This window comes from Labeo rohita, chromosome 5 (assembly GCF_022985175.1).
Source record: "Labeo rohita strain BAU-BD-2019 chromosome 5, IGBB_LRoh.1.0, whole genome shotgun sequence".
In the NCBI taxonomy this organism is placed as follows: domain Eukaryota; kingdom Metazoa; phylum Chordata; class Actinopteri; order Cypriniformes; family Cyprinidae; genus Labeo; species Labeo rohita.
In genome coordinates this window covers 7,685,242-7,703,390 of record NC_066873.1, presented here as the reverse complement: position 1 = coordinate 7,703,390, position 18,149 = coordinate 7,685,242, and the positions used below count along the sequence as shown (strand labels likewise).

Genomic DNA, 18,149 nt, shown 5'->3' with positions numbered 1-18,149 from the left:
TCACCTCCTTAAATAACACAACTAAGTGTGTGTTTAAGTCAAAACCCAAACAGTTGGTACATTTGTGATGTTGCTTTTTATTTGAACAGATTTTAAGGCAATTTGGAGTAACATTTCTTTCAGATGTTAGAACCAAATGCTTCTAGTAGACAAACCCTTTTAGCTAAAAGCCACTCCTCCTTTGTTGAAGTTAAAGATCACATTGTATTGAGGTGTGACGAAGGCTTCTATAACTATCCAGTTATTTATTAAGTGTATGCCTGAATACTTACAAAGCCTGTAGCCTAGTTTAAAAACAATAAGATAGTGGAGGTGGTGTCTAATTATCAGTTAGATGATCAAAGGTTCCTCTTTGTATCTTGATATAATGATAACAAATTCAGCTGGATGTGCATACAGAGCGAAACTATGCATACAATAACATCAGCCATTTTTTAAACATTATACTGTAAAACATCACACAGTCAACCATTATTTTGCATTTATTGATGAATTTTATATATATTGGAAAAGTGCTTATCCTGAGTCCTTTCATTCAAATGTGTAAAAATGGAAAAAGGTCCCTGTTTATGATATGTCAGGTAGAACTGATTGAGTTGAACCGATTGAACTTTAATGAACTGATTGAACTTGCCTGAATTACAGAATAAATTAAAGTTATCTGAGCTTTTATCAGGTAATAAAATTAATATAAAGCATAACATTACATATGTCAACACATTTGGGATTTTATTTGTATTACTTTTTAGAATACTGGCGTGCACGGGGTGGGGGGTGTAGAACGCAATTTCTACTAAGGGATTTAATAACTTAATATCACCCATATGTACCAATAACTTTTCATAATGCTTTAGTGCTACAAATTACACAACACAAAATACACAGAATAAACAATACACTGCAACAACTTGTAAAGTTGTATAAACAGCCCCTCCAATCTGAACAGCACATAGATAAAAGAAGATAAAGCACTGCAATGCATCTTAGAACTTGTTAATGCTTAACCATTGCAAATATGAATACTTTGTACATGTACTGATTACCCAAATACACTTTCAAAAAAGTACATTCTTAAATAGTTGCTCTTTATTCTTTTTTTTTTTTTTGTAACTACCTGAAACTGTTATGTAAAGATAATACTTTCTCATGTTTAATAAAATGATCTTAAATTACCTAAAAATTCCTCTTTTTATGTTTTTTACTTTTTTATTTTTTAATCTTAATTCATTCATTTATAACTATAAGCATTATCTTTACCTCCTGAATGTCACTATAAACCACTTTTCACTGTATATTGAAGAATTACTGAATTTACTTTATAGTTCTTTGGAGTAAGTTCATGTTACCTTATAGGTTTTTCTATAGCAGTATACCTGCGGTAGCCTATTTATAACTTCTGGCAGCTACCAGGCGTAAAAATCAAACAGCTTAATCAGAAACTGTTGTACAGTAAAATCATAAACGGCCCCTAATGTTCATTACAAGGTTAAATTCCATTTATTGGTGCAACACGTCATTAAACACAGCAAGTTATTTTATCACTGCGCATAGCTCGCTGTGGTATTATGAAATTCCACAGTGCTGTTTTAAAAAAAAAAAGGTAATGAGCATTGATTTTGGTTGGTGATTCATTTGTGTTCTTATCTGCCTTAGACAAAAATCTGGATTTAAGTGAGATTAAGTTTAACAGGCAACATGGCTAGACAAGCAGCCTATATATCTTGGAACATTATGCACAACAGAACATAGATTGACCACCAGCCACCCAGAACACATTGGAAAAGCAGAAGATCCAGAGATATGAAAGACATACTGCAAATTATTGCACTTCTCTTGGGTTTTTTGGCGTGTGGGTCTGCTGTATTATCATTACATAATCACTCCTGGAAAGTATCTACAGACGATGACAATGTCATCATCACCTCAGACATTTTTGAGAACCTCTGGATGTCCTGTGCAGTTGACTCCACCGGTACTTTCAATTGTTGGAATTTTCAGTCCATGCTTGCTTTACCAGGTAAAACACCATTCATGATAACTGTATAAATAACTGAATAAATAGCTGCAATAACAATAATAGTACTATCATTATACTAATACTATTGCTAGTATTACTATTATTCATTGTTAACTGAATTTAAGAGTTACAGCTATAATGTGATTGAGGTTTCTTTAATTTATGTTAAAAAAAAAAGAAAAACTGGTTTATGAAAAAAAAGTTAGTATCGAGAACAACGGAATTTCAATGAGATTATGTTTGGTAGCACATCTGAGAGTGTGATATTGCTTTTATACAGTTCTACAAATTAATAATTGATATTGAGTACCTTACTGTTAAGACAATTTTTTTTTTTAAATGTTTTTCACAAATTAAAACATTTATAAAAAAGCTAAAAATGTTACCAAGCACTGCACAGTCTGAAAGCATGCATGGAGAGGAATTTCTATTTCTCACTCAAGGTTTTCTGTATTTGCTCACTCTGGCTTTTCCATTTCTCACTGTCAGCTTAGTGGTGTGGGAAACCCGCTCCAAGTGATCACGGAGCATAAGAAAACAAAGACGCTCTGATGCTATCAAATAGTACCACACAAATCTGCTTTCATTCTTGACAAATAATTAAAAAAAAAAAATGTTGACTTTCCAAAACAAAAACTGCTGCCTGCTCTGCTTCCAGTCTTCACACTCTGGTCTGCAACAGCAAACATAAAAGTGAAGTGATACAAACAGTGAAAAGCCCTAATTCTGTTGAACTAAATAGTGTGTTGCAGGCATAACTTATTTGTCAATGCGTTTTTGAAGTTAAGTTTTGAAATTAAATGCCTGAAATATAACAAAAGCTGAAAATATTTTCATGTTTTATTCTACTATATAAAATACATCAGTAATAGTCCTTTTTGTGATTATTGTGATTTTGTAATTGTTAACATTTTCATAAGTAACTAATGTAATTACACTTTTTTTCTCAGTGACTGTAACAGATTACGGTTACAATTATTTTGTAATTAAATTACATTACATAATTAAATAAATTACATGTAATTAGTTACTACCCAGCACTGTTCGTTTATAGCTGGGGTAGGCTATACAATCCTTTTCTTGGTAATCAACCTTCCCACAAAGTTCAGCTCCAATCTACACCTAGTTAAGATATTTAGGAACACTTGATAATTACAGACGGTTGTGTCGGAGCACTGTTGGAACTGCACTTTGCAGGTAAAAACAAATAACCAAAAAACTAACCTAAAAAAAAAAAACAAAAAAAAAAAAAAAAAAAAAAAAAACGAGAATGCTAAGTAAAAAAAACAATGTTGATCTTTGTTCTCTAGTAGCTAGCTTTCTTTGAGCTGGAGTCTCACACTTGTTGCCGATGACGTGAACAAAACCCTACAGTTAAGGGGAGATGATAAATTTAACAATTTATCGACCGTGGACGGTAATGTCATCACTACATCCACGATCTATGAGAATTTGTGGATGTCCTGCGCCACTGACTCCACTGGAGTCCACAACTGCCGGGAATTCCAGTCTTCACTAGCCTTGTCCGCTCGACAGCATGAGAAATAAAGTAAAAAATTATTTAAACATATGCGTAGATTTAACACTTTCTACATAAAATAAAGAGGACCCTCACGTATTTAAGTCATGCAAAATTTATGAATGTCATTGTATTAACAATATACGAACTGATTTACAATCTCTCTGTTGGGTATACCGAGTCACATAGGACAAATGTCCATACAAACTGTGAAACTGTGTCCCGAAAATTATGCTACTTTTAGGCTATACGTGAAGTTCAGAACATATAACAAAACCGAGTAGGTAGACTTATTAGGTAACTACTCCTTATCTTTTTTCTCAGGTTATATCCAAGCATGTCGTGCATTAATGATCACATCCATTGTGCTGGGCACATTCGGATTAGCGGCAACTCTAGTGGGTATGCAGTGTTCCAAAATAGGAGGGGAGAATTATATAATGAAGGGTCGGATCGCTGGGGCTGGAGGTGTCTTCTTCATACTGCAAGGTAAGAACATAACGAAATTACATAATTCACTGTCTTAACACCTGTCATATATAAGGTGACCACCAAAAGTTGTTGTGGGACATAGATGTGCTTTTGCGGGACAATGCGGGACACGTGTGAAAAAGATACATTTTCTACAGTTATGCTATGTAAATACTGATTACATCCGTTGTCATATGCGCTGATTTATGTTTCTGAGCGCGCACATGGAAACGAGAGAAAGCGCGTCTTTTTTATTGAGAATTAAGAGAATTCACCTGCGAGAGAAGAGATTGTGCTTGCACATTTTGATGCGCTCCCGCATTACAATAATAATGCGCTCTAGTTATTAAAATAACGCCACAGAAACAGCATAATACGAACTATTAAAATAAGAAAGTCCCGTCTGAAAGCTGCCTCGATTTTTTTTTAATTGGTTAAAAGGAATGGAGAATATCGTGTTTTTCCGTGTGCGCTCGACCATTCCCGTCGGTGGTGCTAGCTCACTTGATGAAATCAGAGAAAAAAAAAAAACAAAACAACAACAATAAAAAGCTTTCTTAAAAAGGCAAAAGAATGCATGGACGTTTTCTTAAAAACCAAGAGACTGATGAAAATGCGGGACATTTTCTCAATATGCGACGTGCGTTACAACGCAAAGCGGAACAGGTCACCCTAGTCATATAGGGGAGGTTGGGGTTAGTATACTTTTTTTCTCATGGCGAGGTAAACTGCACAGAGAACCATTGATGAGAACATGATAATGAAAAAACAACAAACCATAGTTGTGGCCAACAGAAATTATTAAGGAAATGTATAAAATTTCTCTATGAAACATGCAACAACTTTCCCAACCTAACAAGTTGTCCCCTTTTTCTCTAAGTTAAAACTCTACCATCATTATCTAAATGAGTATTGTCTTAAAGTATGTCAGTTTGGCGTTTTTATTTTGTTTACCCAACAACTACAGAAAATGTTTTTTTTTTCTTTTACAAAAACAGCTGGTTAACATTTCACAATTGGATTAAATTTGTTAACTTTAATTAGGTATTCATTCATTAGGCTTTCAGCTAACAGTGAAAAACATTTTCACACACAACTTGTTACTAGCTAAATAGTAATCTATAAATATAATATCTCGGATAATGTTGATTTATAACTATACTATTCATTGTTAATTACATAATGCATTCATATATACAAACAGCAATGTTAAAAACGTATATGATACCCAATGCATTAAATAATATTAATGAATGGGAACTTAAACTATAAAGATCATTTTTTATACATGTCTTCAAAAAGGCCTATGATTAAACCTTTTGCAGTTTGTCTTAAGAACCAAAATTAACATTCATGTTTCAGGTCTGTGCACGATGATTGCAGCATCTTGGTATGCTTTCAATATCACTCGGGAATTCTTTGACCCACTTTATCCAGGAATAAAGTAAGTAGAATAAAGAATATTTATCTTAGTATGTGGAACTATTAAAGAAAATATTACAACCCAAAATATAATTTTCTTTTTCTCATTTCATTATGTTTGTGAGTTTTCTAATTAAGCAATACCGAATAAGTAGGAGCGCTGTTTCAGACAAAATTGGTAATGTTGGACGTGTCCTATGTCTTTAGGTATGAAATAGGAGAAGGGCTGTACATTGGTTGGAGTTCAGCCACAATGGCTTTATGTGGTGGCAGCTGCTTGCTGTGTTCCTGTGGGATACGCAGCTCAGGGGAAGAAAAAAGAAAGTGAGTTTAGTATGCAACACATGCCCTGTTAAAATGACACTTCATTTACTAATCATTTCAGTAACTCTGTATTAGTGTGACAGCAGGTGACATCAAGTTGTTTGTTTTTACAAATGTGTGTTTACAATCTTTTTTTCATTTTGTTTGTTTAGATCACATCTTCAGAACTTCAGATCATACTCCTACCAGCCTCAATCCAGACATATGGTTCAGACTGTCTCTGCAACATCCAATGTCCCTTCCAGCCAATATGGACTCAATGCATACGTGTAAGAAACTTACTATATACCTGTGATCAACAAAGTCAAGTTAAAGACATCACAAAACGGAGAACACACAATGCCTTTCTATGCAGTATGGTCAGAATCTGCTATAAAGCAGAAATGTCACATTTCTAACGTAAATATTCACTGATGTTTACTAGAGAATGGAGCCATGTAAATAGGTTATTTTAATTTTTCTGAGATAATTTTTTTTACATGCAGCTGTTGTGTACAAGTTGCAAGAAAAGAGCATGTTTTTTTCTTGAGATATTTTTATTAAACACTAAAACATAGGGGTGGGAGAAAAATAATTTTCAGATTGCAGTGTTTTACGTTCTAAATGTCCTACGAAGGCATCATTCATGCTGGTTGAAATGCAGTACACTATGCAGAAAGTACATAGTCATGTCTTGACAGGATAAAACATCTGATGTATTAAAATCAAGCTGTGTATTATAATGCATTAATGCAGCCAATTAGACCTGGCTATGATGTCATCAGTCATCAAACAGCAAAAAATGTTTATATAACTAATATGACTAATTTAATAAAAATGCACATACAAATTTGATATTCATGGTCAGTAAACTCATTAATTCATTAAAAAAAAAAAAGAAATGTGGATTAAAAATAATTTTGGAATCAGATCATGATTCCCAGAAATGGAATCAGGTCTGATCATGAGGTGCATGAAGATTCCCACCCCTACTAAAATGTGCTGTATATCTTCTCATTTTACATTAATTTGACCTTTATGTTGGAACAGGATATTATTTAGATTATTCTTTCCTTTGCCTATTTAAATAATGCACTGTATGGACACAAATAATGTATTAGCACCATAAATCACTCATAATTTCAGCACCGCTGAAATATGCTGTTCTGTTTACATATGCAATGATAATAATAAACTTACGCAATAAAGTAATAATAACTAATAAATGTAATGCTATAAAGCGTGTGGACTATGATAACGTCTGTGAATAAAGTCTGCTGGTGATATGAGGTTACGAGGGAATATTAGTGGTGCAATGATAAGACAAATATGAGAAAGATTATGAAAGATCTCTCTTACTAAAAATAACAGTGTCAATATTTACACACAATGTACAAGCAAGCAAACACACAAACAGAAAGGTACAGTTTAAATCACGTTGTTATTATTCTTGTTTCAACATAGAGGACCAACCTACAGTGTATAGAATTGGAGTTCCCAAAAAAATAAGGAAAAATAAATTTGGGTTAATAACTCGAGCTTTAGTGGATCTTCACTGTCTTCTCTGTATTTACAGACAAAATGCATGTGTGTGTGAAAACTACAATTTCTGTAGTCCATATGGTGAACCCAAAAGTCTTTAAAGTTGTCAGAGTCCATGGGTGGTGGTCTGAAGGCTTTCAGATTCCACTTCTATAGAAACCACATGATGGCCAGGGATCATCGCCAGTCCCAACACTCTGGGCTCACCTTGTGAGAAAGAATCTGTGCAAATGTTGATAACAGGATTAATCAAGAGCTGTAGACTCCCAACTCAGTTGCAATTTTTGATGTTACTATTGATACATATTGTAAGTTATGTCAAAAAGGCAGATATAGGCAACACAAAATAAATAGAGTGTGTTTAAGTAATACTGCGTGATACATTCTCTTTTTCTCTGACATTTTAAGGGCAAGATTTCTAACTTTCCTTAAATATTTTGGCTTTGTTTTCCTGTTGATGTGATCTCTACAGTCCTCAAACTTTGCATATACAGGTATCTGCATTGCTTTGACTGTTCTCTGCAGATCCCATCTTCTTGCATGCCATGATTGGAGAATTATGTACAATGACTGCCCCCTTTTGGTCAAAATACTTTTCAGTCACTACCTTTAGTTTGAAAACAAGAAAAAGCCAAAACCGAAACAATTTAGCCAATTTAGAAATCCCGACCAGCACATGTTTTAAAAAAAAAAAAAAAAAAAAAAAAGAGAGTACGTATGGTCACCCTAAATTAATACCTCATGAATCCTGATGATTTGATGTTTTAAAAAGTGGTCTGTGCAAGAAAGCAAATTTATAAGCAATTTTTTATGTGTGGGTGATGCCAGCATTGGTAGAGGTCTGGTGCCTTGCCTCTCCTCAACAAAAATCTGAACTATTTTTAAAGATTTGAAGTACTCATAGCAGAAATAGTTTGTCGATTTAATCATTTTCAGATTGCGGTATGAATTCCTGACAATGTACAGCAAAAGTAGACTTGCATAAACAAGCACTACTAATAACTGTAACATGACACTAAAGAGTAATATTGAGTACCTAAGTGTTGATAAAGCATAAGGTATGTGTCTAGGGTGCACTTACTGCGGTTACGTGAGCCACCATCTGTGTGAACACCTGGTCAAGCCAGGCACCACCTGGATTTTGCTGCACGCCTGTTTGTGGAATTACGGTATTGTGATACATGAAGCTTCCAAAAAGCGTCTTTTGGCCCTTTCATACAGGATGCGGAAAGTGCTGTGCTGCGCTGGCCGCTTGGTTAGCTAAGCCCTTTGGATATGGCAAGCCAAGTGGGTCAGAATTACGCTACAGAAAATCGTGTTTACATAAAAAATTAGCGCTGTCAATTACGCAGTCCTGATAGCAGACAGCATAAAAAACACTCATAAACCATTAAACAACTAAATATTTGACTGTCTTTTGATGCCGTTTGGCTTGCCACACAATGCTGTAAAAAAACGCTGTTCTGACTGCACAAAAGCGTGTTTTTTTGTGGTATAAAGAGCTACACCCACTGATTTCCACAGCCAGTAATATTGAACTTTTCTCACTCAATCAATGATGAACAAAACCGGACCAGACTAATTCACCATGGATCGTTTTAGCGGAAGAAGTGCCTATCAACTGATAGGAAATATTTATGTACAAAGTAACATTTTGTATATTTTCATCTCTACTAACATTGAACATAGGCTGATTCCACATCTTTATCATACTTTAATTTAATTATTAATTATATGGACAGCATTTTAGCACCAACCCCATTGTGTATATATCATTTATTACTCAAATACCTTTTATGTACATAAATAACAGGACATTGTAAGTGCTGGTTTATAATATTCAGTTAGCTTTGAGTAATTTAATTTCCTATACAAGAAATCGTTCATACACAGTAAAAATAGATGGGTTATTTTTTTAACCCAATAGATGGGTTACACATATTGGGTCACTATGTTGGGTTATTTTCTAAAACGTTGGGTTATTTTTTAAACATCGTTGGGTTGTTTTTAATAATAACCCAGCGTTGGGTTTAATTGGTTCCCGCGGCGACAGTTCAAATTTTAACGGACGACGGTGACTGACGACAGAAGAAGCTGCTGCTGCATCAGTATGAGGTGAGTAACAGGGTTTTGATAACTCTTATAACATTATACTTATAAGAAGAACGTGAAATCCACTTCAAAATTGAACTTTTGTTGTTGTATGTTTGTTTTTTAACGAAGTTGTAGTTTCCTTTAGTCAGTGTATTGTAACGTTACTGCGGAGAATGAGCTCCATTGTAAACGAATAACTTCACATTAACGTTACCTTAGCTGTCCCAGTTAGGCCGCTAGCAGTAATAAAGTAAATTAAAATTAGCAGAAAGTTGTAAAACTGTTTAGAGATGTATTACAGTAACCTAAAGTTAATAATGTATGGTGAAATGTATATAGGACTACTTATGTTACTGAAATCACCGTCTACCATTACTACAGGTTTAGTATTATTTTACAGGTGATGAAGGGTTCTAGACGTACGGTTTCTGACTACAGTTTGTTTGGTCGCACTAATGATTATCACATTTAACGTTATATATAGGAAATGGCTAATGCTAAATGAGACATTGGTGTTGATTTGAACCGCGCCGCACGGATCATTCAACTTCGGTCCAGTATGTAAGATTCGCTCAGCGGCAGCTCAGAGAGATGCGCTCAAATTCGGCGAATTCTCTGTTAGAAAAGTCTAAAAATAATCACATTTTCCCAAAAGAAAGACGTGATGGGAGAAACGAAGCTTTTCAAAGTTTCGAATCAATTAAACGAATCGCTTCGCAAAATGATTCACTGCTTCCAATCGTTCGTGACACAACGGCGACGCCTGCTGGTCAAAACAGGGCAAGCGTCAGTTGTTTGGAAAGCGAGCACTAATTGGAATAACACTAAATGTGTTTTTATGGTTTATTTATGTTGAATATTGTTATGCATATATTAGAATCGCCTCTACTTACAGCCATTTCTCATATAAAGCTATGACAGATTTGCATGTTTTTTTTAAATGTGTACTAAATGTGTTTATACTTATTTTTAGACATTGGGTTCTTCAGTGAAGGGAAAACTACAACACTGGAATCTCATACATTAAACATCCACATGCCAATTAACTGAAATATTTCAAGGTAAGTAAACTATTTATATTAGTGATCCATATACATTACCAGTCAAAAGTTTTTGGACAGCAAGATTTTTAATGTTTTTAAAGAATTCCCTTCTGTCTAAGCCTGCATTTATTTGATCCAAAATACAGCATTTAAAATAACTGCTTTCTATTTGAATATATTTTAAAATGTAATTGTCCAGTCTTTTCAAAGCTTTTAAAATAGAAAGCAGTTATTTAAAATAGTAAAAATATTTCACAATATTACTGCTTTTACTGTATTTTGGATAAAATAAATGCAGGCTTAGTGAGTAGAAAAGAATTCTTTAAAAAACTTTAAAAATCTTACTGTTCAAAAACTTCTGATTAGTAGTGTAGGTTTTCCAACAATTATGAAAAAATGTTTCTAGTTTATCTGTAAAATGTTTCTTCTTCTGCTTCATCTTATCACAGAGGAAGGAGTGAATGAAGGAAGTTTTATGCGACCGGATGACACCAGCATTTCTGAACTCCAAGAACTCCTCCCAAGTTTTAGCATTTTCAACAGTGAAGTAGTGGAACAGAAGACCTTACTACAAGCAGTGGATCTGTGTTTCAGACATTTCTACATGTCCCCCAAAGCTCCTCTGCACCCATTTGCAGCACACAGTCTTTAATATTCCAGGAGTTCTTTCAACACATTACCTCTTCCTTAGAAACTTTGTATCTATTGATCTGTAAAACTTTTTATGTTGCTGATTATCAGCAAGTCCAGCAGCCAGCAGATTTACTTTGTTTTATTATTATTATTATTATTATTACTTGTGTTTATGATTTTTTATTTTTGTTTTATTGATAAAGGTTTGTATATTATGTTTGTTTTATTTGTGCACATTTGTGTATGTGTTGATATAAATAAATATGAATTGATACACATTTATGACCCTGGACAACAAAACCGGTCATAAGTATCATGGGTACATTTGTAGAAATAGCCAAAATTGCATTGTATGGGTCAAAATTATCAAATTTTCTTTCATGCCAAAAATCATTAGAATATTAAGTAAAGATCATGTTCCATGAAGATATTTTGTAAATCTCCTACCATAAGTATATCGAAACTGAATTTCTTATTAGTAATGTATTGCTAATAACTTCATTTGGACAACTTTAAAGACAATTTTCTCAATATTTAGATTTTTTTGCACCCTCAGATTCCAGATTTTCAAATAGTTGTTCTATCCTATCAAACCACATATTAATAGAAAGCTTATTTATTGAGCTTTCAGATGATGTTTACATTTAAATACAAAAACTTCGACCCTTATGACGGGTTTTGTGGACCAGAGTCACATTTGTTGGTTTTGAATTCAGTGTACATCTTGAAAATATGTCAGTTGTGTGTGCATATTTGTGTTTTGAATGTATTATATTTTCACATTCTTGTACACTTATTTTGTAAACATTTGCAGTATGACTGTTTTACATTTAAAAATATATTTGTAAAAAAAATATTTGCATATTTAAATAAACAAAATATTTATTTGAAAACAAAGTAGTGTTATAGTGTATTTTTATTAAAATAAATAAATAAATAAATAAATAAAAACTGATATAAATGAATCTAAATAATTAACTCAACTGTTGGGTTACTTTTAACCCAACTGGATTTTAACCCAATTCATTGGGTTAAAATAACCCATAGATGGGAAGGTGCTATACCAACCCATAGTTGGGTTACTAGTTGGGTTATTTTTAACCCAACATTTTTTAGTGAGTAGTAAAGGCTAACATAAGTCAGAGAGTATGTAAAAGCTGTGTAGCTACAGAAGTTGGAGGCAAGTGTGATATTGTTTGGAGTGTTTGACCCCTACACCGTAACGACCATTGGTTCAAGTCCCGCTCCAAACAGATTCGAGTATACGGGGAGTGTATTTGCTGTTTATCAAACAAATATACAGTGACCAGGGCTACAAGTAGTACGGCCTATGCAAACCTGAGCTGACGCATTCAATGAGTAAAATGCCCGCGTTGAGCTGTGAACTCATCTTAGGTATGTTCGTCACATTGTCACAAAGCACAGGTTTCGGGGCGAACGTAGTTGCAAACAATAAGGTCACATTTGATTTACTACTAAAAACTAAATAAACAAAACATAATGGATACATAAAAGTTTTAACAAATGAGTGTCTACCACATGTAGGAGATTTAATGCAGGTGCGGTTCGGGTTGCAGTTTCAGGGCTCTAGACTAACTTTTTGCACTGGTTGCACTAGTGCGCCTTTTTTTCTTAGGTGCACCAACACAAAAGTTAGATGCACCCAAATTTTCGACAGCATCGCATTTAATCGCCATTTACAATTATTCTAATTCTTATTTTTGCATGATAATATGATAAATGGATGGTTCATTTTTAACAGCAGATTCAGCTGATCTGCACATCCCTGCACACTTATATAAGCTTATAATCACTTGTGCTTTTAAGACAAATCCACGCTAAAAAGAATAACGTTAACTGACATCTTGATGTGACTCTCCGCAATCTCTGATGAAATCGGTTGGGTGTATGAAGTTTGGGTGTAAGTTTACAGGGGTCCACCCAGTTTAAGAAACTTCTGAACAAATTTATTTACATTTTTAATGTATTGTTTTCGTATGTACTGAACTGATTTAAATTAGTAACCAAGAATAATTCTTATTTTAATACTCAGCGTGCCTCCCTTGACATGCTCTTGCGTATGAACAGGCAGCAAATCTGGTGCTGGCGCGGACCGAGCAGGCGTGGGCGCGGGCGCATCAGGCGCAATCATCAAGCATATTTCAAAGGAAGCCGGCGCCACGGCCCTTACCGTCTTTACTGGGTGATTTGAGCGAATATTTGCATTTATTCACATATGATTTAATTAGAAATGGTGGCCTGTCATGATTTTGGCTAATGCAGTACACTACTGAATGATGTGCATCAGAGGGGATTTAGAATTGGGCATACACAAAGCCGACTCATAAAGAAATGGGTATACGCAGGTTCTGCACTATACCACTGCATATTACCCTACTCAATAGCATTAACACAGGCGTAACTCCCTTCAAGCTTTATCTGGAATGTTTCTGTCGCAACACACAAATGAAATTGTTTGCCTGATGAAAAAAGTATTTAAAAAGGATTCACATTTTAGAAAATGTAGTTAATATTTGCGTCATTATTGATTTATCTCATCTACCTGCGACCCACCCGCAAATAATCAGCATTCATTTTTTTATTACCCGACCCACCCGACCCGCGGATTATCTGCAGCGCCCGCGGATATAACCGCCATTAAATTAGTGCTGCTATTCGGATAAAAGTTTGGGTGTTCTGTCAATTACTGCGGGTGTGGGTTTATCAAACAGGACCCATGCAGGACTCTGTTTAATGGCCGTTTTAAATGCAGTCAAATACAGCATTTTTTTGCTAAATGCGATTTATCTATAGCATAATTCTGACTCTCTTGGCTTGCCATATTCAGATACAAAGCGATTTATGCTATGCTGGCCAGAGCAAGTAGGTGAAGTTTTTGAAACTTTTAGTTGAGTTCTGTTTAGATGCCCTGTTTCTATTGGCCACGTGGGTCACAAAGCACAGTGGCAAAAGTTGAACTATTTTGAACTTTGACACTTGATTGTGCCCGTGCATTTTGGTCGACGCAGCAACAAACTATCCTTGCATAGCGCAAGCCATTGAAATTAATTGCCTTGTCCAAATACTCACACTTGCGGTCTTTGCACTTGACCACTTACATGACGTATTTTCTGTATTTGGCCCAAGTGTTCAAGTAAGGATGAAGGCCACAAGTGTATCTAACTTTTCATTACCTGACTGAACACACTTATAGTGGTATAAAATTGCAGTTTTTTTTTTTTTTTTTTTTTTAAGAGCTTTATTTTTATTTTCAATGCTTTGTATTTTAAAATCAACGTCTAAGCGTCTGTTCAGTAGTTCCTGTAACAGATGACACAACTTAATTTGTGGTGCTTCTAATTAATTGATAAAAAGCAGTTGCAAATGTTGTAAATAAATAAATAAATATCACCACTACTCATATTTCCACCAATAAAACATGCAACGCTTTGTGTTTCTACCAAATTAGATGTAATATCTAAATATTATAATAATATTTAACTTACATTGGAAAGGTTCCTGTGACCTCTCGCAAGATCTGAGCAAAATGCATGATGGGATACACTAAGCCTCGAATACAGTCTTCAAGATAGTGTGGATTTAGCACGCGTTAAGAAGCCTGGTAAAAACCCGGATAATGGAGGAAATCACAGGCTTATAGCGCTAACATCTCACTTGTGCAAATGGATGGAAAAGGTGATAGTCCACAAACTTCAAAAGATGGGTATTGGTGGGAGGATGTATAATTGGGTCCTAATTTTTTTAACTAACTGAACGTTCAGAGTTAAGGTAGGTGATGCTGTATCAGACGAGTTTAATATTGTGAATGGTGTTCCACAGGGTAGTGTTATTAGCCCTACTCTGTTTAACATTATGATAAATGATGTCTTTGACAATGTTAGCGTAGATATAGGGTCCTCACTTTATGCAGATGATGGGGCTATATGGAAAAGAGGGAAAAATCTTAGACACGTGATTAAGAGTATTCAGAGTGCCATAATAAAGGTTGAAAGATAGTCGTATGAATGGGGTTTTAAGATGTCAGTTCAGAAATCATGTTATATGCTATTCTCCAGAAAGAGAAGGTTAGGCAATATTCAACTTAAACTGTATGGTCAAAATATGGTAAGGGTAACAACGTTTAAATATTTGGGGTTATGGTTTGATGAGAAGTGTATATGGAGAACACATGTTAAACAGACTGTGACAAAATGTAATAAAGTGTTGAACTTAATGAGATCAGTCTCTGGATATAATTGGGGAGCAGACAAACAATCGCTTCTAGATATATACAGGGCCTTAATACGATCCTGTATTGATTACGGATGTATGGTATATGGGGCAGCAACAAAAAGTACTTTGGAAAAACTAGACAGAATACAGTATAGAGCTCTCAGACTTAGTATTGGAGCTATTAAAACAACTCAGACTAATGCATTACTGGTGGAATCTGAAGAATTACCATTGCATTTAAGACGAATAAAGTTGGCATTGTCATACTGGGTTAAGTTAAAGGGATCCGGAGAGGAGCAACCTGCGACGAAGGTGATAGGTGACTGTTGGGAATATTCGCAAAAACTAAAAGGCACAGGATTTGGTTGGAGTATTAATTCAGTAGCAGAAAAATATGGGCTAAATAGGTTAGAGTTTGAACCCAGTACTGTATGGGGTAATGTACCTCCATGGATATTGCAAGTTCCTGATGTAGACTTGCAACTTATAGAGCAAAAGAGAGAATGGAATGACAATAATATAGATAACATTGGATATTTGGTTTCAGAGTATGTTAAGAGGAAATATTTTAATTATTTGTCAGTATTCACTGATGGGTCTAAAGATCCAGGAAACAACCATGTTGGAGCTGGAGTGTATATACCTGAATTTAATATAACTATATGCAAAAGAATTAATAATAAATTGTCAGTATTCACAGCAGAAATAGTTGCTATAATTTTAGGTTTACAGTGGGTAGAAGAAATAAGACCGGAGAGAGTAATTTGTTCAGATTCTATTGCAGCTCTTAGGAGTCTGAAGGCTAGTGAAACAAAAAGAGATGATTTGTTGAAGGAAATATTAATGACATTACTACGGATACAAAGAGCTGGAATTTTAATACAGTTTTGTTGGGTGTCGGCACACGTTGGTGTAGAGGGGTAATGAGAAAGCAGATTCAATAGCAAAGAACGCATTAAAATTAAAGGATGAAGAGATAATGGAAGTTCCCTTTGGAAAAGGTGAGGCCAAGTCAATAATTAAAACAGCAGTAGAGAACTCATGGCAAATGATGTGGGACACAGATAGCAAAGGGAGACACTACTATAATATACAGAAATCAATAAAGGTGAAGGCTTTTAAAGGAAATTGTAGAAGGGAAGAAGTGGTTTTTACAAGAATTAGGCTAGGTCATACTGGACTTAAATCAACACTCTTCAAAATGGGAAAATGCAATACAGATAAATGCGATAATGTCTCCAAAAATGTTGAGCATGTTATCATATGGTGTAAAAAAAATATAACGCAGAGAGGAATATATTACAAGATAAAATGTATGAACTGGAGAGAGAATGGACTTTGCTAGGGATTCTAGGGACATGGGAGAAAACGAGGGAAAGTAGTAGAGCATTGTTTACATTTCTTAAAAATACAGGACTAGAGGTGAAAATATAAACAGGATAATGTAATCATCACTCCTTTTCCAATTCTTTTTTTTTTATGAACTGAAGTACATAAAACCTTGATATTACACACCCCGGTACAGTAGGTGGCAATATGCACCTATATAAGTTGGTTGCGACCCGCCAACAAACCCAGAGAGAGAGAGCGTGCGTTAAGCGCACTGCACTTTGGCATGTTTAAGACATGGGACAGTCTTGCGCACTTACTTTCTGTCGCGCGCATGCGCTTTCAAGTGGCCAAGACCGCAAGTCTGGGTATTTGAACAAAGCAACTGGGTTTCATAGTGCAGCGCTTTCCGCGTCCTGTGTGAAAAGGCCATTTCTCGGCTTCTAAGCCGCGCCACGCCTATCGTAATTCTAAACGTAGATGAGCATTAAAATCCAGGGGGCGGCTGGTTTGACCGAGTGTTCGCAAATGGCGGCTGACTTGACCGGCGCGGTGTACTTGGTAACGTTACCTGTGGATTTGAGAAACTCTTGTGCAGATCCCAGGATGACGTTGCAGTCTCTGTCTGTGCACAAGAAGAGCCCCACGAGCGTGCGCCCGTCTGTCATCCGGATCCTCATGCTCTTATTGAGGAGGTTCTCCAGCTTACACCGAGCGAGCGAATAAGCAGACGCCTCCTCCTGAAACACAACATACGACTGACATAAACTCCAGAGATAAAACATATTAAATGAATAGGATCAGTATATTAATCACATGTGACTGTTTTTCATTCAAATGTATTCGTGTATCATAAAGGTTTGATAATATAAGAAGTATTCTTTAAAAAAAAAATCCTAATTATCCTATTGAAACACTGACATAAATTCTTAATAGTGCTTACTAGCATTAGCTTCAGCGTTAATATTTTACTGGTTCCTTATGTGGCAACGTATTCAGACCTCATTTTGCATTTCCGTGCCGTTCTCTTCGCTTTCTGTTGCCATTTGAGCCTTGTTGATGTTAAAGTCTTTTTATGAATGCGAGTCAAATGGAAAAGAGATGGTGAGATTTACTCAAAGAAGCATTCTTTTTCTGCTACTGCTTCTTCTTCTTCTTTGGAGTTTAACGGCGGCTTGCATCCGAAAGCGTTGCACTACCGCCACCTTCTGGTTGATTCTCCTCCGAAGTTTCACTGTACAGTGCCGACAATGAATCACTTCCAATTAAGATTTTACTTATTTTGTCCTTCTTTTCCAATCCATTCTAATGCCAATATGATAGCATACAGTTCAACTGTAAACACACTCAGATCATTCGAGGTTCGTTTGCTTTCTTCATCTCCTTGATTAACTATAAAAATTGCTGATCCACCCCTTCCAGTTTTGAGTACTTTTGATCCATCTGTATAAATCTGAATATAGTCTCTATATTCATCTTCCACATATCTATAATATTCATCTACAAGGTCTATATTACTGTTTATTGATTTGATTTCATGCAA

General features: G+C 35.2%; 2 protein-coding genes across 3 annotated transcripts; one reads left to right on the top strand and one right to left on the bottom strand.

Moving 5' to 3' along the window:
* The first annotated feature begins 115 nt into the window (after positions 1-115).
* Positions 116-6,118, top strand: cldn15b (claudin 15b). The gene is made up of 5 exons (XM_051108724.1): positions 116-2,017; positions 3,861-4,025; positions 5,370-5,451; positions 5,637-5,753; positions 5,906-6,118. The coding sequence occupies exons 1-5, from the start codon at positions 1,801-1,803 to the stop codon at positions 6,024-6,026; spliced, it is 702 nt and encodes a 233-aa protein (XP_050964681.1). The 5' UTR covers positions 116-1,800; the 3' UTR covers positions 6,027-6,118.
* Positions 6,119-6,186: 68 nt separating this feature from the next.
* Positions 6,187-17,801, bottom strand: naa38 (N-alpha-acetyltransferase 38, NatC auxiliary subunit). Of its 2 annotated transcripts, none has more exons than XM_051108727.1 (3): positions 17,608-17,801; positions 17,178-17,346; positions 6,187-7,496 (listed from the first exon to the last, which is right to left on the bottom strand). In XM_051108727.1, the coding sequence occupies exons 1-3, from the start codon at positions 17,650-17,652 to the stop codon at positions 7,381-7,383; spliced, it is 330 nt and encodes a 109-aa protein (XP_050964684.1). In that variant the 5' UTR covers positions 17,653-17,801; the 3' UTR covers positions 6,187-7,380. The 2 variants fall into 2 exon arrangements, with proteins under 2 accessions (XP_050964684.1, XP_050964685.1); XM_051108728.1 differs by having other exon boundaries at positions 17,550-17,793.
* Positions 17,802-18,149: the final 348 nt, after the last annotated feature.